The sequence below is a fragment of the Strongylocentrotus purpuratus genome, unplaced genomic scaffold (assembly GCF_000002235.5).
Source record: "Strongylocentrotus purpuratus isolate Spur 01 unplaced genomic scaffold, Spur_5.0 spur5_scaffold_13, whole genome shotgun sequence".
Lineage (NCBI taxonomy): Eukaryota > Metazoa > Echinodermata > Echinoidea > Camarodonta > Strongylocentrotidae > Strongylocentrotus > Strongylocentrotus purpuratus.
Genome location: NW_022145598.1, coordinates 10,578,025 through 10,601,922, shown reverse-complemented (window position 1 = coordinate 10,601,922; position 23,898 = coordinate 10,578,025). Strand labels below are relative to the sequence as shown.

Genomic DNA, 23,898 nt, shown 5'->3' with positions numbered 1-23,898 from the left:
AAGGTAAATCAACCACCGACCAAGTGGTCCGGCTTGTAAACAACATAGAGACGGCTTTCCAGAAGCAACAGAAGTTTGGTGCAGTTCCTGTCTACCTTATTTGACACAGTATGGCACCGTAGCTTTATACCTCAAGACCCTGCAGACCATTCCAGATGTAAGAATTGTAAAATTCATCATGCTTCTTGTAGAAGATTGGTCATTTGTTCTTGAAACATCAAACGGCGGATGCAGTAGGAAGAGTAGACTCCGGAATGGTGTGCCGCAAGGCTCTGTCTTGCCCCGATACTTTCCAACATCCATGTCTCTGATATACGCCCAAGGGGAATGCATGCAGTGCTTTGAGGCAATCAAAACATCACTGGAGAAGGACCTGAAGATGCTAGCTGATTTCGTCTACAGATGGCATCTCAAGATGAGCATACCGAAGACAGTATCCTCCGTCTTCCATCTGGCAAACTGATGCGCCAACCGAGAGTTGAATATCTTACTGAATGGGTCTAGGCTAAATATCGACCCCACACCAATGTACCTAGATGTCCCTCTTGATCGAAGCCTCACCTTCCACGAGCATGCCAAAGCCACAGCTCAAAAGACCCAAGCAGGAGCGTCTTTCCTAAAGAAGCTTGCAGGAACCGGATGGGGAGCTGATTTCACCACCCTTCACACCTCCACTCTAGCTCTTGCCTTCTCCACCGCTGCGTATGCTGCACCTGCATGGAGCCACAGCACCCATGTACACAAGGTTGATTTTGTCCTCAATGATGCTATGAGACTAATCAGCGGAACTCTCACTGCAACACCTGTCAGCAACCTGCCAATACTGTCTGGCATACCACCAGCTCACCTCAGACGAGATGCGCAGTACACTAAGCTTGCCCAAAAGCATGACAGAGATAAATGCCTTGTTCCTGCCCCCTCTGCCTTTGAAGGACAGCGTATCCCTAGAAGAAACTTTGCAACACAGGCTGCTGAGCTGCCACTTGAAAAGCCCGCCTCCACTTTACCCACTTGGATAACAAAACGCTGGTCAGACCTGCAGTGGAATTTGTCTACTATCAACTTGAAGGAGTTCGTCCCAGAGCCCTGTGCAAATCCAAGTGGCAGCGACCTCTCAAGAAAAGCATGGGTTAACCTTGACCGTATCAGAACTGGAGTCTGCAGTGCACAACATTTCCTGCATAACATTGGAGCTGATCCATTGCCAAACTGTGCCTGCGGAGAGATCCAAACTTTGGATCATATCATTGATAGTAGGCATGCTATGAGGTGATCGCCTGACAGGCTGACCCTCTTCAAGCTCTGTCTTATTTTGCTTACTATTTCCTCACTTTTGATAGAGGCATCATCAATTTAGTACTAGTCTGTTTGTTTTAACACCGGGATTAATCTGGACCAATTTCAGACAGTTTATCTTGATATTGAGTGAAAGGAGAGTGGACATAGATTTGCAGTTTGGATTGCATGAAGTTACAAGTTGAACTATATATGTCCACCATTCTGCATGTATGCAGTGAAGTTCACTCAAGCAGCCTCTCTATTGTCCTCATGAATGGTCACTTGGATCTACAATGGAGCTGGTCAAGCTGATCACTTTTGTACTCTTTGTATCTACCCTGGGAAGAAGTGCATTCACTGGGCACTGTACTTTCAACAGTGGCTTGTTAAGTGGTGTACAGTACAAGCTAAAACTAAAGCCCCTGAAATTTCTGGGAAGTCGCCTTGCATACTATGCAAATACTACATCAACTCTTCAGCTTCAACTGTTGATAGCGGGTGACGTGAACCCGAACCCTGGGCCTATTAGCAATGACTTGACCTTGGAAAAGCAGAACCATGCATCAACTACCTTACCTCCACACAACTCGAGAAAATACAGCAGGTATGAACTTCTACAGCTTAATGTACCTGGACAACAGAGAACTGAACTCCAGAGAGAGGTAAGAGAGAACATTTGCTGTCTTGGTATTGAGAGAAGAAATGAGAGGAGAAAATGGAAGAGCCACAGAGGAAAAAGGGCGGGAAGGAGAAAGCAGAGACCTATCCCAGTACGTATTACAACATGTAACCGATCTTCTTTGAACAATGCTCTGAAACCGGGAACTCATCATCAGAGTAACCTGATCAGTGTTCCAAGATTAAAAACTAACATTTCTTCTAGCACAAAACTGTGTCTGTGGAATGCTCGTTCCCTTAGAAATAAAGTTCATCTTATTTGTGATTATATTCTTGAACATGACCTTGACATACTGATCATTACAGAGTCATGGCTGAAGGAAGACGATCAAGTCGTCATTGGAGAATGCACACCACCGGGTTACATGTTTCATAGTTCACCTCGAAAAACTGGTCATGGAGGAGGTATCGCAGTCCTCTTTAAGTCAGAGCTTAATCTAACTACAAAGCCAGTCTCTAACGTCACAACATTTGAATCCGTTCATGTTATCAGCAGGACATCGACACTTCACATCGTTGTCATCTACCGTCCACCACCTTCGACTGCAAATGGACTAACTGTTCCAGACTTCCTGAATGAGTTTGAGAGTTTTCTAACCGATTTATCAGTCCTTCCAGGCAAATTACTTGTGCTTGGAGACTTCAACTTCCACGTGGATCTACCTGCCAAACCAGACGTCAGTGCCTTTCTTCAAGCGACATCCTCCGCCAGTCTTCATCAGCATGTCATAGGTCCAACTCATTCGCATGGTCACACATTGGACTTGGTATTCACAAGAGAGACGGAATCCTTAATTAAGAAATGTAATATCTATGATGTACAAATGTCTGATCATTTTGTTATTGATGTTCAATTAGACATACCTTTACCGCAACCACAAAAAATTCTCACAATATCTCGAAATTTTAAAGCAATCAACAAGGAAATATTCTTGACAGCTTTGTGTGAGTCAATTTTGGATTTTAACCACCAAGGAGATCCTGAATCTGGGTTCAAGTGGTACAATGAAACTATGCAATCACTTCTGGACGAATCTGCCCCTCCAACCTCAAAAGAACGCCCTGTACGACGAAGGATGCTGTGGTACAACGATGACATTCATTTGGCACGTCGTGAGAAACGTCGAGCAGAACGAAAATGGAAAAAGACTAAATCAGATGTTGATCGAAATGAATTCTTGGACAAACAACGTTATTCATCAAATCTGATTTGTCGCACAAAGATAGCGTATTTTCATAGTACTCTATCCTCGTGTGAAAATAAGGATCTCTACAAGACAGTTGATTATTTGTTGAATAGAAAGATACCATCTCTTCCTGTACACGACTCAGTTGAGACATGTAATAACTTTTTAACATTTTTTGGTGATAAAATAAAGAAGATTCAGGGCAGCATTAATGATGAACAGCACATTTCTACATTTGATCCGGATATGTATAATCAAGTGCATGTAAAATCATTTTCGTGTTTAGATCCTACAACTGAAGATGAGTTATTGAAAATTATTCTGGCTTCTCCTAGTAAGTCATGTAGTTGACAAATATTGTTAATTCATCATTACAAACAGGTACATTCCCTTCTGCAGCCAGGTCAGCCATAATTAGACCTCTTATCAAGAAGCAAAATCTTGATAAAGACTGCTTGTCAAATTATAGACCTGTGTCAAATTTAAGTTTCTTGGAAAAGCTCATTGAGAAAGTTGCTTGTCGTAGACTCACGGATCACATGAATGAAAATAGATTGTGGGATCCTAACCAAACTGCATATAGACCCTATCATAGTACTGAAAGCGCACTTATCAAAGTAAAAAATGATATTCTGTCTGCTATGGATAAAGGTCGAGTAGTTTTATTGTTGTCATTAGATCTATCAGCAGCCTTCGATACTATTGACCGTCATATTTTAATATGTCGGTTATCAACAAGGATCTGTATTTGGACCCATAGGATATACTATATATACTTTGCCTGTCCCAGACATCGCTAGACATTATAACGTTTCATATCACACTTACGCTGATGATACACAGTTGTATGTTACATTTAACCCTAAGCAACCTAATGGCTTAAATACTGCATTAAAAACTCTTTCAGATTGTGTCACAGATATAAGTATGTGGATGGGAAGGAATAAGCTTAAACTAAATGAGGAAAAGACAGAGTTTTTGGTAATCGGCTCCAAACACAACTTGGGAAACATTAATGATGTTAATCTTACATTCGGAACCACCCAGATTGCACCATCTACATCGGTCAAGAACCTTGGTGTCATTTTTGATTGCAATATGTCCATGTCTAACCAAATAGACCAGCTTTGTAAATCTGTACGATATCAGTTGAAGAATGTATCACAGATTAGGAAGTATGTATCTGAAGATGCATGTCATCATGTGATTCGCAGCCATGTTCTTTCCCGGTTGGATTATTGTAACGGGTTGCTTACAGAAGTCCCTCAAACATATATAAGAAGACTTCAAAGTTTACAGAACTGGGCGGCTCGTATTATTTTTCGTTTAGACCGTCGTCACGATGCCATGCCTCTACTAACATCCCTTCATTGGTTGCCAATCAAACAGAGGATTGTTTTTAAGATTCTTTTATTTGTATACAAATTTTTTCATGATCAGGCACCAGAGTATTTTAGTGACTGTCTTGAGTTGTATCAACCTGTACGTACAAACCTTCGCTCCAATGCAGACCCATTTCGACTGACATTTCATGTGGCTCGTAGTAAGGCAGGAGATCGCACATTCACTGTTGCAGCAGCTAAGGAGTGGAATAAACTTCCCTCCAGTATCAAAGCTGCTGCATCAGTTGATGTTTTTAAGAAACTCCTTAAAACCTATTTATTTCCTACTTGATTCGCTATTTTTTTTGTTTGTTCAATGTTATGTTATGTTATGATTTGTGGTTATTATTGTAAGCGCTGTGATATAGTGTACTATGAATAGCGTAGCTAAATGCCTAATAATAATAATAATAATAATAATTGATGCTTGTCCTATCTCAATGATGAGACAATCAGTTGGCTAAATAAGGACCTTTCTATTTAGATGATGTGAACTTTGTGAACTTGTTGTGCTATATGAAGTATGCACGGGGGCGGAGGGCGGATTCGCCCCGGAAACACCATAAACAGCCCCCAAAATAGGCTCAAAATCCGATTTCGGGGGCGACATCAAAAAGTGAAATGATCTCAAATCGCCCCCGTAACGATTACGAGCGGTCGCGCGCTCTCTTCTAGCTTCGTATTCATTGCTTGCATTTCTTGGTCCGCGCGCTGAATCTCCGTGTAAAATTGTATACACAAAAATCGGTCATAAAAAAAAACTCGAACCATATTCCATACCTTACCTGGCTTACCATGTCGCAAATACTAGCTACGAGTGGGTCAAACAAGCTGTGGAACGTCGATTGAGAGATTCTCATGCTCAGTATTGGTCTGCTTGTATGTACGATAATTCGCATTGTGTTAATTATCGAATCTTCAAACATTCTTTATGTCTAGAAAGATACTTAATCGATCTCATTAAAAGAGATCGGACAATATTAAGTTGTTTTCGCTGTGGCAATCATTACCTGCCGATTGTAGATATTCAAATATTCCAAGGGAAATGAGGCTATGTACGCTGTGCAATTTGCAATCGCTTGGGGATAAGTTTCATTACTTGTTTTTATGCCCTACCTTTCGTTCAGAAAGAAAATTGTTCATCGATAAATATTTTATTGAAAGACCAAATACACTGAAAATGGGTCAGCTTTTTAACTCCAATAATGTACAAACACGTTTAAACTTAGTAAAATTCTGTCGAAAAATAATGCTTCGTTTTCATTAATTTATGTGCAAAAACATGTTATGAGTTCAATATTAACTTTATGTTTCTCCTTTTTGTCTCATATCAATTTATTAAATTGATATCGAGAATATTTTCAGTAATTCATTAATTCAGATATCAATTTACTGGTGCCAGTAAATTTCTTTTTCAATTGCTTCCATTGATTTCGTCATTAATTATCGTTTTAATTAATATTTTCGTTTTGTTTTTGATTATTATTATTATCATCATCAATATTGTTATTATCATTATCATAATTATTCTCACTATTGTCGATAGTGTTATTTTGTATGGATTAACATTAATTCTATTTGTAATATATATTTCACAGTGTTTAATTGACAAATTCAAACTGATTGTAAACTTCTCTAATACTCCAATGTGGGTGACATGACAATGAAGCTCCAACACCGGCAGCGCAGGCGTCCGATGCCGGTGTTGGAGCTTCCTGGAGTTACGCTGCAGTTACGCTGCAGTGTGTGTGAGTTGAGCTGAGCTCGAGTCGAAGAGATTTGACACTTTGAAATTGTTATCTGTTGGTTTGCATCATTATTGCCGCGATTTCAATATAGTTTCGTGAATAGATTTACGAAACCTGAGCTTAGAATTAGTAAAAGTATTACTAATGTCTACGTTTTTAAACGACTGTCTGATTTTCTTGTGAAAATTTTACTTTTAAAAATGATTATCGAAATTCATGGCCAGAAATAATGACAATCTAGGGTCTATTATGTTACAGTTCTTGCATCAAATCAATGCATCAAATCTTAGTTATTAAACTAGAAAAAGGGGTTTCTTTTTTAATAGGCAATTAATGAAGCAGGTACCCCGAAACCTTTGCTTACTAAACAAATCTCAACAAACTGTAGGCCTATCCTTTTATGAATTCATGAAAAAGTAGCCCCAGTAAAAAGAGCCCCCGAAAATTTCCCCAAAATTTGAAATGGAGCCCCCGAAATGAAAAACTAAATTTTTTGCCTGGTTTTTGTGCATGTTTACTAAGAACGTATGTTTTATATAATTATAATCATAAACAAATAATCGCTAAAAAAACTCTTCTGTAAACCCGAAAAACTTTTGATTAGGGCGTGTTCTAGTGGATAAGTCACCCGACTGCAGATCAAGGTACAGGGTTCGAGTCCTGCCGTGGCACTAATATCCTTTGGCAAGACGTTATATTTTTCACTCTCCACCCAGGTGTTAAATGGATACCCGGTAGGATGCAAAAGTTAATGTGGTTGGATGGGCAAGTGCGCGCTTGTAAAATGGTGACTGGCTGGAATACTCCCCAGTGAGTGGAGAATATGCATACATTGTGTGCAGGTAAGCCTAAATCCGATGACCGGGGTCATAATAAATGTATATACTACGCCTAGAAACGCGTTATAAATGTGATCTATTAAATATTATTGTTATTAAAATTGTCTGAGATTTTGCATAGCCAGTTTACTTCAGCTTCTACTAATTTTCTCCAGCAAAACTCCATCAGTAACAGTTTGAAGAGACAATCATAAGTGATTATCATTAACTCTCGCAACATAAATTTCTTCAGATTTGAATAATTACCATAGTCCATATAGACTATGGACAACTTTTGACTTTGTTCCGTTTGGAGACACTGATAGATCTAGATCTAATTTGAATTGTTAAGTCAATGTCAATAGCTGATATTCCCTGCGGGGCTTGATTTTGTAAAAGAATTCTTACTCTTGAATTTGCTTATCCATTTGTCGTATAAAATAAGGTTTATTTAAACTTTATTTTGCCAAATATTTTAAATAATTCAAATAAGTCATTTTAGATTAATAAGTCATCATGAGTAGGTTGTAAATATAATCCTTCATTTATTTTGTTGAGAAAACACACGTTCATTGTTACAAGGTGGACGAATGCGAGGGATGTGATAAGAAGACTGATTAAAGACTGATTAAAATGATAAACGATACATAATGTAATAGAATAAGATAAAGAGCTAGAGGATTTGTTTTTTCCCTTTTTAAAAAATTACGGTAGGCCCTATGCCTTAACTGAGATCCCTGAGTGAACTTTCCCCTCGTACCGGATTTGAAGACACGATTAAAAAGATTTCAAAATTGTCGATAATTTCAAATCTCTTCTTCAATATATTTTCCTCTTCTAAAGCCAATTTGAAGTCCCATTAATTTTTGTTAATGGCCCAGCATTTAGTGTTTAGTATTAGCTCATTCAATCTACTATTTCCATCTAATACGCATTCTATCTACTATTCTCATCTTTACAAGTAAGTTAACACATTCTATCTACTTTTCTCATCTTTACAAGTAAGTTCACACATTCTTACTACTATTCTCATATTTGCAAGTTACTTTTAAACACATTCAATCTACTATTCTCATCTTTACATGTAAGTTCACACATTCCATCTACTATTCTCATCTTACAAGTAATTCACACATTCAATCTACTATTTTCATATTTGCAAGTAATTCACACATTCAATCTACTATTCTCATCTTTGCACGTAAGTTCACACATTCAATCTCACTATTCTCAATCTACTACAAGTAAGTTCACACATTCAATCTACTATTCTCATCTTTGCAAGTAAGTTCACACATTCTATCTACTATTATCATCTTTACAAGTAAGTTCACACATTCAATCTACTCATCTTTGCAAGTAAGTTCACACATTCTATCTACTATTCTCATCTTTACGAGTAAGTTCACACATTCTTAGTACTATTTCATCTTTGAAAGTAATTCACACATCTCTATTCTATCTATTTCTCATCTTACAAGTAATTCACACATTCAATCTACTATTCTCATCTTTACAAGTAAGTTCACACATTCAATCTACTATTCTCATCTTTGCAAGTAATTTGCACATTCTATCTACTATTCTCATCTTTACAATTAAGTTCACACGTTCTATCTACTATTATCATCTTAACAAGTAATTCACACATTCTATCTACTATTCTCATCTTTACAAGTAAGTTCACACATTCTATCTACTATTCTCATCTTTACAATAAGTTCACACGTTCTATCTACTATTATCATCTTTACAAGTAATTCACACATTCTATCTACTATTCTCATCTTTACAAGTAAGTTCATACATTCTATCTACTATTCTCATCTTTACAATTAATTCACACTATTCTATCTACTTATTATTCTATCTACTTTCTCATCTTTACAGTAATTCACACATTCTATCTACTATTCTCATCTTTACAAGTAAGTTCACACATTCTATCTACTATTCTCATCTTTACAAGTAATTCACACTATTCTATCTACTATTATCATCTTTACAAGTAAGTTCACACATTCTATCTACTATTCTCATCTTTACAAGTAATTCACACAGTAAGTTCACACATTCTATCTACTATTCTCATCTTTACAAGTAAGTTCACACATTCTATCTACTATTATCATCTTTGCAAGTAATTCACACATTCTATCTACTATTCTCATCTTTACAAGTAAGTTCACACATACTATCTACTATTATCATCTTTGCAAGTACTTCACACATTCTATCTACTATTATCATCTCAGTGCACATGGCTATAAGACCACGCCTACTTGTTTCCAATTCATCGTGACCGTGCCATGTACCAGTGATGACCCAGTGGTAGAGTTGCTGCCCAGCAAGCTGTAGATGACAGGTTCAAATCCTGCTGGTTCCAAGATTTTTTCTCACTTGTTTTTAAGGAGTTGACCTTCATTTACTTGGTGGCAGCCAAAAATTACCTTTCAACAGTTGAAACTTCTCTCAGGAAGCCTTATATTCACATCTTTACAAGTAAGCTCACACCTTCCATCTACTTTTCATATCTTTACGAGTAATTTCACTCATATTTCCTACTAATATCATCTTTGCAATTAATTTTATTTGTTTAATATCCTATTCACATCTTTGCAAGTAAGTTCACTCATTTCATCAACTATTCTAATTTCAATGCACATATATGACCATGTCTACTTCATCCTTTGTTACAAATGCAAGACAATTAGTACCATGTTGAATTGTTTTCACAATTATAGATGCTTTTTAAAGGATAATTTGAGGCTATTCCATTAACGTTGGGTACCAGCTATTTTATCAGAGACAATTCTGAATTCTTATATTTCTTTTCCATAGGTTCTTTTCTAGGATTGTTCAGGCTCCTTGGGGTTCCTGTCATACGTACATTCCTCTCAGCAGTCGTGCAGGAACATGAACATGGTAAAATATAAGGTTTCATATAAACCACTTCTTCTGGTAATCAAATGTATGGCATTGCACCTGTGTATATTCGTGCATTAGTCCTAGTATATGCACCCAAAAACAATCTGAGTCCAAATATAACTAAAAGTGCTCTATCAAATTCCTGTGCAGACCTAATCTTAAAAGATAGCACCAGAACTCTGGAATAAACTCAGTTGGATCAATTTAAATCTTAAATGAAAACACAATCTTTCATTAATGTGTAGTTTATTGTTTGACATAAATACAGTGATTTTCTAACATGCATACAGACCATTGTGTTATCATGCGTTTATTAAGCAATGTACTAAAGTACTATTATCTATTATTTTAAGAAAATAATATTGTTGTGAACAAAACAGTAGAATTGAGTTCAGGTTGTCTCATGATAAAAGATTAAAAGTCATACAAATTGTTGTTCTTTGTTTTGGTCCATTTTTCTACCCCTGATTTTATTCTTTTTAGGAGCATTGTTTGCTTTGCTTGGTGTATTGGATGGTCTGTGTAGCTTTCTTGCCTTACCAATCGTGAATGGAGTATACTACAGTACTATCGATGTATTATCAACTGCAGTCTTCTTCTTCATGTCTGCTTTATTATTCATCTCTATTATCATTACAGGGTAAGTTTTCTTCTTCCTTTAAGACTTACTTCTTTTACTACTACTACTACTACCACCACCACCATCACCACTACTACTACAAGGAATACTACTGCTACTACTACTACTACCGAGATGCCAACCCTCCATGAACATTTTTTTATATTTTTATATGTCACTCCACACAAATTGTAATGCCTCCCTGATTTTTTGAAACATTATTTGTATTATGCTGTATGCAATGGATAGAAACCTCCCTGATTTCTGAATGAATCCTCCCTGAGGAGCAGAGTGTAAGATTGGCATATTTCATACTACCACTAATACCGACATTACACTATTAAACACTGATACCATACCAATATTACACTAATACTGATACTTATACCGACATTACACTAATACTGATACCATACCAATATTACACTAATACTGATACCATACCAATATTACACTAATACTGATACCAATAGTAATATTACACCAATGCTGATACCAATACTGATACTACACTAATACTGATACCAATACAGATATTACACCAATGCTGATACCAATACTGATACTACACTAATACTGATACCAATACAGAAATTATACTAATACTGATGCCAATACAGAAATTATACTAATACTGATGCCAATACAGATATTACACTAATACTGATACCAATACAGATATTACACTAATACTGATACCAATACTAGATATTACACTAATACTGATACCAATACTAATATTACACTAATACTGATACCAATACAGATATTACACTAATACTGATACCAATACAGATATTACACCAATACTGATACCAATACTAATATTACACTAATACTGATACCAATACTAATATTACATTAATACTGATACTAATACTAATATTACACTAATACTGATACCAATACTGATATTATATTGATACCAATACCAATATTACACTTATACTGATACCAATACTAATATTACACTAATACTGATACCAATACAGATATTACACTAATACTGATACCAATACAGATATTACACCAATACTGATACCAATACTAATATTACACTAATACTGATACCAATGCTAATATTGCACTTATACTGATACCAATACCAATATTACACTAATACTGATACCAATGCTAATATTACACCAATACTGATACCAATACCAATATGATACCAATACTACATCCCTCCCTTCCCTAGAAAAAGAAGAATACATTGTTGTATAAATAAAATCCCATTAGGCAGCACCATCAGTACTATTACCGAGGTCACGACAGAGCTAGAAAGTTTTACTTTTCCACTTCCAAAATTTTGAATTGAAGAGCATTTCTTATTATCACACAGGCATATCAAATACACTTCTTTCTTTCTGTTCTTATGGGATGGGTAGCGTCTACTATTACCAAGGTATTAGTGTCGGGCTCCCATGGGCTTATCCATGGCCATGAGGTGTAGTTTTTAAGCCCCACTGCCCTACTTGTAGCTACTTGCTCCCTCTATATAGAAAACTTCCCCAATCGGTGCCTGTTGGTCCCCCATGATCCTCTTTTTCTTATGTTGATTGAGAGCTGAGTTAATGAGACCTGTCAGTGACCTCGCTGTGTGGTCTAATCCCTTCTGGCTCAGTAGTATTAACGGTCTTTAATAGAGCCTGAATGTTTATTTGTGTGGTGGTTTTGTTTTTCCCATCATAAACTGAATTCAAAATATCCCACCATCTCTCTGATGCTCATCCAGCGAACTGGTTGTCCTTTTACTTTTTTAATATTTGTATTTCTCTTGAAAAGGGATACAGGGATTTGTTCTAATACAGGGTGTCATGTACACCTACCATTCCATTCAAATTTATTGGTCCAAATGGAAATTTGTTGCATTTAAATGCTTTATTCACATACAAAAAATGAAAATAAACGTACATGTGACATGGTACATGACCAACAAAAAGAGTTTAGTGAGAATAAACATATATCACTTGAACATTCACATTATGTTTACATTATATTCAATGTTTGTTCATATATCCAGAGTAATTACAAACACAAGATTACATTGTAATTATTATTATTATTATCATTATCAATATTAATATTATTCATTACAATTTAGTTTCATTAGTATACAAATAATACACAACAGTGAGGGCATTAGTAAGAATCACCCACACGAGCTACGTTTGGACTGTTTGAAGGTACCAAGTGTGGGTAATTACACTAATGCCCGAACAAAATTATGTGTATTATTTGTTTGATAATATTAGGTTTTATTTTTTTAATGAAATGATGTTTTATAACATGATTTTGATAATGACCGTTCATTACCATTGGATAATGACCGGTCACTATCCAAATTACTTGTTAGGCAAAATAAATGCCTGGTCACGTGTACGTTTTCAACCAATCTTTCAATTTGGATCCACGTCATCTTATAAAATGTACTAAGTTTATCTCTCTCCCTCTCTATTTCCTTGTACACAGTGCCCTACAATGCAGGGGATTTGGAAGAGAAAATAGAAATCGCCCTCTATCAGTCCATGCAGACATTAATGATGAAACGGGGCTTCTACCACCAGAGAATGATCAGTAGATGGAGCATTTATTCCCTCTGCATTTTCAAATTTGAAATGATTTGTCAATTATGTGGTTTTTGTATTTAATGGATTGTTCTATGATATGATAATGTTTTGTTAATTTTTTTAACTAATATATAGTTATTAGTTTGTATATTACTTATTATAATGAAGAATGCGGGAATAAAATAAAACAAACAAAAACGGAAAAACTTAGACCTCATAGCAACTTCCTTAGTAAAATCTCTCTCTCTCTCCCATCTCTCTCTCTGTCTCTGTCTCTCTCTCCCTCTCTGTCTGGTTCTCTCTGTCTGTCTCTGTCTCTCCATTTTCTTCTCTCTCTGGTGGAGAGTGGCAAAATGTAGAATGCATGAATTTGGGTTTTTTGTTAGTTCATGACAATGAATTCTGATGAAAAGGGTCTTGATCGAATCGTACTGCTAAACATTGTCAGAACGCCACGGTCACTACTGTTTGCCATTACACTTAATAATTTAAAGATCTGGATTTGCATAGCACTTATTATAACATACTATTCGCTATACATACAATATATTATAACCCTCTCTCTCTAGCTGTATATATGATGAGAGGGACATTTGGAGTGAAAAATTATTTATTAAGTAGACATTGTCATTAGGAGGAAAATTTGGTGCTTTTTACGTTTTATTTCTCAAGGAAGGCCCAATTTTGTTATATATCTCTCTCTCTATATATGTAATTTTACTAAAGGCGTCATTGGAGGGACGTTTGGAGTGAACACGAGTCATTAAGTAGACATTAGGGTTAGGGTTAGGTTTAGGGTTAGGGTTAGGTTTATGGTTAGGTTTTAGGGTTATGGTTAGGGTTAGGATTTTGATTTTTATGATGTCCACTTAATGTACTATGTAGGGTTATATACACTGTTGGTCATAATGGTGGAATTTTTTTTTTTACCCCAATTTATCTAATGATTTTGACAATGCTTTATTCCTAATAGATCTAGATAATAGTATACATTATCAGATTTTATTGAATGACAATTGTGGGGAGTGTTCGTTTTAGCGTGACTGCTAAAGCATGTGTGTGCTACTATGCGAATCAGCTAGGGGGCCTACGTCCTTAAGTAATAACTGACAGTAATGGGGATTAATGCCTCATAAAAGGGCACTAATATAGCACATCGACACGGTTTTGATCCTGGGGGCTCACAGTAACGAGGCCATTGCTTAGCCAATGAATCATGACTGTACGCGGCGGGCGCTAGGGTACGTCGACGCCCCCACAAAAAAAAGAAAAAAAGAAAAGAAAATGCAATACATTTTCAATAATTCATTACATTTTCCCCAGTCCCCAACAGGAAAAATTACTCTGTAGGGATATGCATTATGGTTCAAGGCATGCCCACATAGAATATTTTGTTTATGTTGGTGGTCGGGGCAAAATGCAATGAATTATTGAAAATTTATTGCATTTTCTATGTTTTTTGTTTTTGTGGGGGCATCGACGTACCCTAGCGCCCGCTGCGTACAGTCATGATTCATTGGGTTAGCAATGGCCTCGTTAATGTGAGCCCCCAGGATCAAAACCGTGTCGATGTGCTATATTAGTACCCTTTTATGAGGTATTAATCCCCATTCTTGTCAGTTATGACTTAAGGACGTAGGTCACCTAGTTGATTAGCATTGTAGCACACACATGCTTTAGCAGTCACGCAAAACAAACACTCCCCAATTGTCATTCAATAAAATCTGAGAATGTTTACTATTGTCTAGATCTATAAGAAAAAAATCATTGTCAAAATAATTCAATAAATTGGGGTAAAAATAATTATTCCACCATTATGACCAACAGTGTATATTTCAAAAGGGTAATTTACCTTGAATTATATTTTACCCAGTAAATGCTTTATATATAAGAGTTGTTTATAGATTGCTAAGTATCTTATACTCAGTCATGAGAAAAGATATGATCACCTGTATTTGAAATTTCAGTTCCTTGGGGGAAAAAAGCATTTTGAATAAATTTCAAATTGTAATTTTGTTCTACTGTATGCAATATTTTGATGATGTGGTAGATGAGCTTTTCAATGACATAACAAACATAGATTGGTATTATTTACTAAATGGCAATGCCAGTTTTGTTAAGTAATCCAACTTCAAAATAATGAAGACCTGAAGCCAAAGTAATACAATTTGTTAAATTGATAGCGGAATTATAGCACAAAAGAGATTTACAATCATGAATTTTATTATTGTTATGTTACGTTTTGTCCTGGATCATGTAGAACTATTCAGGAACTACTGTAAGACATGGAGTAAGCAGAAAAATGGGAAAGTTTGAAAATTATGTTCTTAAAATTGAAGAAAAAAGTATGTGTAGAATAGATTAGCTATAAATGGAGTAATTTCCATTGAATGAAATGAATATGAGAATTCAGTTGGTCATTAGTAAAGTGGGAACGTGATGATAGCTTTTCAATGAGTAGATTATTATTGTAGTTCATATGTGTATTTGTAGCAGTCATTTTCAAAGTTATCAAATATCAAACTTCTTCGAAATTGTGCTTATACTAATTTGTTTTGTGTGTGAATGAAGGAGAGTTCTATGCCGTACAGTGATGCAAATTATCATGGCAATCTATAACAAATTGCAACCGTTTAATCATCATCATGAAGGGAAGTGATATACAATCAAACCTGCTTTAGTGACCACCTGTCTACAAAGACCACCTGTCTACAAAGGCCACATTTGTTATTTCCCTTAAAAATAGTTTATCATTGAATCATTTACTATTAAGGAACCTATCTACAAAGACCACCGTCTATAAAGGCCACTTTTTGTGTTTCCCTTGGGTGGTCGCTATAGACAGGTATGACTGTACTTAATTCAACTGCTAAAACAAAACAAGGCATGATATACAAACATTAAATTTTGCATATATAGTCTTTAAAACATTCTACTAGTATCATCAATTGGTCATCTATACAAATATGTAGCTCCTTTTTGGGTAGCAATAACCCTGATCCACAGTTTATATATTGATTTCGTTAAGGTCAGTGAATTGTGTGTAACAGTTCAATAATTTACAAATATTTTGTGTACTATAAAAATGTAAGAAATTTATAATTTGATATCTTATGAAAAATGATTATCTTTATTAACAATCTGATATACTGTAGATATTGTATTTTTGTGTCACTTTTCCTGTTTTAAGATAAAAGAATTTATTTTATAGTGATTATAGAAATTCAATAAAAAATGGTTTAGAATTCTACTAAATTCATTGTTTTTTCTTCTTTACGTGTACTGTGTGCAAAGGTTTCTTCATGTTTTTTTCTGACGACGATATGTAATGTGAGCAAATCAGACAAAAATGATTTGTGCACTTGTGAATATTTGACAGTACATCACTTTTGTTTTCACAAACCAGATTTTCTTAGTAAAAAGTTGTAGTCAAGAAAATGACAATTTTGAACATTTCAAAGAAGACTTAATTTTATTAGGAGTTTTATTTGTTTTATGTTATATCAGAGAGATTAACCAAACCTCATACAACTCCAAAAGTGGTGAAGAACGTGCTTCATGTGTCTAAAAGACGATCGTGATTGAGCATCATAACATATCTCATGTGGGGGAGAGTACCATAAATACGTCCTTGCCGTATATGTTAAAACGTTTCAGTTTGGACGGGTACTCGGATGTACGCGACCTCTCGGTCGTGACCTCGGTCCAATGCATAATATATTACCGGACACACACTACAATCGGTAATCGCCGAGCAGAATCGTCTGAATACATTTTATGTACCCCAAGTTCATAATACAAATTTAATTCACGGTTACAAAATGTCGATCATATTTCTTCTCAAAATTCACAGACTACAGCTCATGTGATTTGGAAAAGGTTATGATGACAAAAACTATAACAGAACAGGTTAATCTTGGTGAGTTTCAATTTTTGAGGACTACAAAAACAGGTACATTATGAATTCATAGTGAAAAAATGTTGAATTTTCTATAATCGATTGCTGGAAGTAATACGTTATGAATATTCATGAACCCAATGCATGATCGTTATCGCAGCCTCTGGTGACTCATGTGCAAACTATCATCTTCCTCTTACCAGGACAGTTTTTGCTCCACAAAGCAATATCATACACAGGACCAAACAGCTGGAGAAACATTGATCCGAATCTCAAACAGCTTAAAAACTGTGGCAGCTTAAAAAAACACATTAAATTGTTTTCATTGAATATGTACGTATAATGCACCACCATTTATACCATTTCATTGTTTTTGTCTTATATTTTGCTACATTTGATACCTGCATTTTTAAAATAAATTATTATACTTCTACCTGATTACGAATGACACTGTGTCAAAATGATTTTAAGGAACTCAAACTCTACAAACCATGCTTTTTATTGAATTCATTCTTTTCACAAGTATAATTTCGAAATTATCTGGTGTAAAGAAGGAAAGAAATGCGCATGCGTATTTGCGCTATTTTTCTAATGTTTGGGGTTTCCCATCAACGATTGTGCAATGCTGGTTGGTCATGTACTCGTATCTCTCGGGCATATATATATACAGTAGATTTTTCAACTAAAACCATTTTCAGTCCATTTCTGGTGACGGACGGATCTGGAAGACGGCAATCATTTGTTTGGCGAAATACATTAGGCTTTTATTTTTATTTTTTGTTTGTCGCATCAATTCCGGATCGCTTATCAGATCATGGAGACGATGCTATTTTGGGGCATCGTCCTTATTGGGTGTTTTTCATCATGCAGCGGATCAGTTTCAAGCACATCGCGATTTTGTGTGATCGCAAATCGAGTCGGGAGCAGCGGGTTTGGAAGCCAACGCCTCCTGGCTTTTAGATCAAATGCTACAGCTTCTCCAGTTTCCGTGGAAGTGAGCTACGGAGATGTGGACCCCTCCTCCAGTAGGTGGAGTCCGTGGAAAACTCTTGGAGCTCCGATGGCCAGTCTGCCGCTGTCTAACCCTGTGTGTGGATTCACAGAACGAAATCAAACCCAGGTTTGTCTCTTTTATTACTTTTTCCATTCATTGAATCATCATTTTCTACCATGAAGCAGTTGATGAATGGGGGGGGGGGGGGGGGGGGAGTCACACGTCAAGGAGAGGGTTATATAATTATAAAGGTGATAGCACCTTCTTCTTCTTCTTCTTTCCCAACTCCTTTTCTTTTTTTTTCTCTTCTTTTTATATTAATATCTCTAAATATCTTCTCCGTGTTCAAGTTCTAATTTCCTTGAGGATTTAGCGCTAATGAGGCATTTTTAAAACATGAGAGATCCGATTAACAGCTTGGTGGCGTGATTTTCCTAATTCTTGTGATAGAACTAGAATGATGATGATGATCATTATTTTTATCATTATCAAAGCATGCACCGTTTCCGCTGGCTCGAGCAGTTTTTCACAGACAACTTGTCCGAGAAAAAAAAAGAATCATGCAGGCCCTAATGTACATCACTTTGTAGTGTTTTATCGCTATTAAACCGGGAAAGGAAAAGAAATGGGATTGTCTCTTCAGTTATGCTTTTTGTTTTGTAGCAATCTTTATTGCATTCATTCAGTACAAATTTTAAAAAAACACATACATCTTCATTGATTTACATAACATATCAAAATGTAAAGAAAATTGTACATCCCTCAAAGATACAAACATGTTCTAGTCTGAGAAAGAAGTATTTGCCTCGCCGTCCTTAACTGTGGGAAATTGTCCCATTTTCTGAAGTGAAGTGTTAAAGTGCCTCTCTCCCCCGCTAATTCCTTTTCTTCTTGCCTATTTTCTATAATTCTTTTCTTAATTACTTGAGGAATTGGGGGTCTATTTTTAGTTGAACTATATTTAAAAATCATTTGAATTAAGTTTGACGATTTCTTTTGATCGTCATTTCTTTTTCTAGGTTAATTTCAATTACAATAAAAAACAAAAACAAATATCATTATTAACAACAGTTTTTAAAATAAATCAACCACTACTCGGTAAAATAAATATATATATAGAAAACTAATTGTACAATTGGAAAAGAAGATCAATCCACAATAAAAAGAAATTTTGTATTATTGTTCAGCTATAGGTTGTGGGCACGAATCCATGACATATGCTCCACTAAGCTAGCGGGTGTCTTCGCCAGAGAATTTGCAAGCCCGGCAGCCAAAGAGGTTTGAAACCTAGTCTCTAATAAATTTTGTTGACATACCAACACAAAAATAAATTCCTGCAACTTAATAGCGTGTAAAGGAGGGGGTTCCCCTTCCCCTTTAAATAAGACGTTTTCTGGTAGTGGGTAGAGAGAAAAATTACCCTTCTAATATATGTCTTGATCTAATTTTGGCCCTCGAACAACCCCCCCCCCCCCTCTTCTTCGACATAATTAAGTTCACAATGTGACCAAAATAACACCACCAATAAATCGCCCGTACTGATCATGCAGGGAGGTGCATCGATACGCCCTGTTCTTCCTTTCCATTCCTTTTATGAATATGTACAAACGCATTTTTGTTCGACGCTACCATTGAAGCGTCTACCCTTTGCTCTTGTTCTCCGATCTATACTTATTTACGTATTAGGCTAGTTTGTAAGTTTAAACATTTATTTATTTATCCATTTATTTATTGATTTATTTCATTGCCGAAAGGGAATTGAATTGCGGATATAAATGAATTTTTTCAACCTTTAATCGCCTTAAAACTTCTGCAAGCTCACAACGTAAAGAACTTAAGAATCACCTTAAAGCAATTTAAAAGGCATGTCAGACGTATGGGTTCGTTTGAAACGTAGTATTTATACCACTGTTTCGATGGCCATTTATAAGCTTTAAAAAAGGCAGAAACACGAAGTTGCCAACCATCCAGAGACACCTAATAAATTACGTTACTGATTAATTAATTATATCATTATAAATCTTTATTCTCAGTTTTCTTATGTATAACTGATTTTCTTATAAAATTGAAGATATGGCGTATATATTCAATACTGAATGAACGCCATTAAACTATTACCTACAACAACAACAACAACAACATTTATAAGTTAATTTTGCATTTAAGAAAACAGACTTAGATTCTACTCCTTTAGTTATTTTATTCAAAGACAACTGAGGAAAAATTATGGCAGCGGAAATGCTATGGCCCATGTTGGTCATGTTGGTACAAAATAGATATCTCACAAAAATTCGACATTAAGTAGAATATTGATTATAGCCTTAAGTATGGAAATATTATTAAAGAAAGAAGGATATACAATTGAAGCGGGGCACTGAGAGAAAGATTATGGCACGGAGGGTGGGATCGAAGAAAATTAAGGGAACACATGAACAAAACTATTATCTCGGGATATAATGTAAAACACAAAATAATATATCGAACCTCTACATGCATCAAGTTTTATCGTACCAGAAACAAGCATGTTCTTCGTTACAAAGCCATGACGTTAGATTGAGTATAGGCCCTTAAGGCGACACAAGCTTCAGCGACAGTTGCTCTGCTGTTAATATCCTGCACTTAATTTTATTAAATGTTGAAAGATCTGATATCAACCTAACGTTAACCAAAACTTCTTGCAAATCTATTAACACTACATTTGCTTTGAAAACCAGAGTAATTATTGTCACCGGGATCACTGTACGAGTCTCGGAGAAACAATCTTTGAGCATGTTTTAAAAACATAGTTATAGGCTAACGAGAAAAGGTAATTTTGTCACAAAATCGCTTTTTTTTTAAAGTCTTGGTAGAAAAGGTAATAATGCCTTTAAACTTGCTTTTTTTAATGTTATTTGTTGTTTGAAAAGAAACTTTGATTGAAATCATGATGTGGACACGAAAAAATTAGTGTACTCACTTTTGTAAGCGAAAATTAAAAAACAAGTCTGGTTTGGTTTTTTTTTAATTATTATTTGTAATTTCTTGCTATGTGTTTCTTCTCAAGTTCACGCACAAAAGATTGCTAGCCTTCAAACAACAAAGGGTTTCTACCCAGATGTCTATATTATCGGGTATTTGGGTATTTTCCACTATTCAACGCGTGAAGTAGGCGCGGTTATCATATTGGTTGATATGACGCAAACCCTCAGATATTCTTTGACTATATTCTGTATGAGGGGCATTTCGAACTACCCCCCCCCCCCCCCCATCCCCGCACTGTTTACTTGTAATTTCATCTTCTAGATCATTCCGCACAAATCTATCATATTTCCATGACAGTTTTAATGGAAAAGGTAATAATGCCTTTAATTTGTTTTCTTTTTCTTCGTTATAAAAATGCAATTTCGAGATGAAATTTTGATTGAAATGTGGACATAAACAAATATGTATACTCACTTTTGTAAGCGAAAATAAAAATCACGTGTGGTTTGCTTTTTTATTATTTGTATTGTCTGCCATGTGTTTTTTCCCATGTTTAAGCACAAAAGATTGATAGCCTTTAAAGAACAAAGGGTTCCCACTTAGATGTCTATATTTGTATTCGGGTATTTTCCACTATTCAACTGTAAAGGTGGCGCAATAATTATATTGGTTTCATAGGGTAATATGCCCCAAATCCTCAGATAGTTTTTTACTCGAATCTGACTGAGGGGCATTTTGACCCCCGCACTGTAAAAAAATCCACGACTGATGCGAGCCTGCTACAGATCGCGACTTGCCTTTTCGTTTTCTTCGTTATAAAAATGCAATTTCGAGATGAAATTTTGATTGAAATGTGGACATAAACAAATATGTGTACTCACTTTTGTAAGCGAAAATAAAAATTCACGTGTGGTTTGCTTTTTTATTATTTGTATTGTCTGCCATGTGTTTTTTCCCATGTTTAAGCACAAAAGATTGATAGCCTTTAAAGAACAAAGGGTTCCCACTTAGATGTCTATATTTGTATTCGGGTATTTTCCACTATTCAACTGTAAAGGTGGCGCAATAATTATATTGGTTTCATAGGGTAATATGCCCCAAACCCTCAGATAGTTTTTTACTCGAATCTGACTGAGGGGCATTTTGACCCCCGCACTGTAAAAAAATCCACGACTGATGCGAGCCTGCTACAGATCGCGACTTGCCTTTTCGTCACTTTTTTCATTCAAGTATCTCGCAACTAATTTGAGACCAAGTTTGTAAAAGGCAATCCTTTGCGAGGTCACAACATTTTGAAGTCACATGTTGGGTAAAAGATTTACTGAAAATTGACATTTTTCATACATTTGTCTACAAAATACTTATTTCCCTAAATTGCTTAATAGCACTGCCAATCTTGTCCTTTGTTGATTTTTCCTGATCTTGTATGTATATCTTGTCGTTCTGTAAGCCTTTCTTTTGGACTACACATCTCCACTATTTTAGAAGCTACAGACTACTCACAAATTGCTCTGGATATTCCGAGCCGGAGACGCTCTTTTGATTGACAGGTAGAAACACGTACGGGCGTCAATGCATGCACATGGTTTTCAATTTCATTTATTGTTTTTTCGTTTTGTAACGATTGTAGTTGCAATGACAAATTCGTCATTGCTTCGTTTTTGTTCACGTTCTGCCCTATTAGGGGCTTTTCGTTTGTATGGACGACGACGGCGTTCCCGCCCTCTAACGATGCGAATTGGCGTCAGACACCCGTCCCGTTCACTACCTTATAACCCTTTTCGTTTTTAGTCGACGCCCGTTCTCTACACGATGTAAAGTGACTCTCACACTCTGCCGTGTAGGCCTACCGTGTGCCACCGTGCGCGAAAATGTCTGCGGACGGTGGAGAACGGCGAGGGCACACGGTGGTTCGTTATCAAAGCGGGCAATACGTTAATAGGGCGTTGGCGCTTATTTACACCCGGTGGGACCCGGCGAAAGTTTTGGGCATGTTCAAAACTTTGGCCGGCTGGCACCGGCCGCAAGTAAGCGGCAAGAGGACGGTGTTGAACGGTATGAGGACGGTATGAATACGTTATGAAAACGGTCACACTGTATGAACACGTTCACAACACGCTCATAACCCGTTACAGAACGGTGATGAAAAATGGAGAGCGGACTGACCGTTGCCGTTCAAATCGGGGTATTTATGGCAGTCGTGTCATGACGTCAGCAGTCCGGGGACTCGCTCACCGCGGTGAGGGGACGCTAAGTGACTGGTAGGTGGCTGCTACAAACCCGGTGCACACGTTCAACACCCGGTATGCGCCCGGTGAGAACGGTCAGAAGATGGCAACGAAACGGTGAAAAAACTAATTTCATGAATTTTTTTTTTGCGGCCGGGGACAAGTTCGCCAAAACCCAATGTTCTGGACTCTGTTGTTTTTTTAATAGCCCGGCAGGTGGACGGTAGGCCTACACGGCAGAGTGTGAGAGCTCCATAATTCTTTGTTTTACCTTCTTTCATTTTCTCTCCTTTCTTTCCATTGTTCTTTATCATTTTTTTTCTTTCTGTCTTTTCTAATGTTATTGTTTGTTGTTATCATCCTATTACTTTCTCTTTCTGTCTTTCCTTAGTTATTCTTTGTTTTTCTATCATTCATCTTTGTTATTCTTTGTTTTTTCATTCTATCACTTTCTCTTTCTGTCTTTTCTTATGTTATCCTTTGTTTCATCCTTCTATCATCTTCTCTTACGTTATTCTTTGTTTTATCATTCTATCATCTTCTCTTATGTTATTCTTTGTTTTTATCATTCTATCACTTTCTTTTGCTGTCTTTCCTTAATGTATT

The 23,898-nt window shown here is 36.1% G+C and overlaps 1 protein-coding gene across 8 annotated transcripts in view; it reads left to right on the top strand.

Moving 5' to 3' along the window:
• Positions 1–13,417, top strand: part of LOC762884 (proton-coupled folate transporter) — a 37,434-nt gene extending 24,017 nt beyond the window's left edge. For 5 of the 8 annotated variants that reach the window (XM_030982888.1, XM_030982892.1, XM_030982890.1 and 2 more), the window contains 3 exons: positions 9,933–10,016; positions 10,503–10,659; positions 13,114–13,417. In XM_030982888.1, coding sequence (XP_030838748.1) covers positions 9,933–10,016; positions 10,503–10,659; positions 13,114–13,222 — 350 coding nt within the window. In that variant the 3' untranslated portion in view covers positions 13,223–13,417. Of the gene's footprint in view, positions 1–1,276; positions 3,298–9,346; positions 9,594–9,932; positions 10,017–10,502; positions 10,660–13,113 lie in introns of those variants that run through there. The other 3 variants (XM_030982893.1, XM_030982887.1, XR_004063710.1) reach the window with 3 other exon arrangements.
• Positions 13,418–23,898: the final 10,481 nt, after the last annotated feature.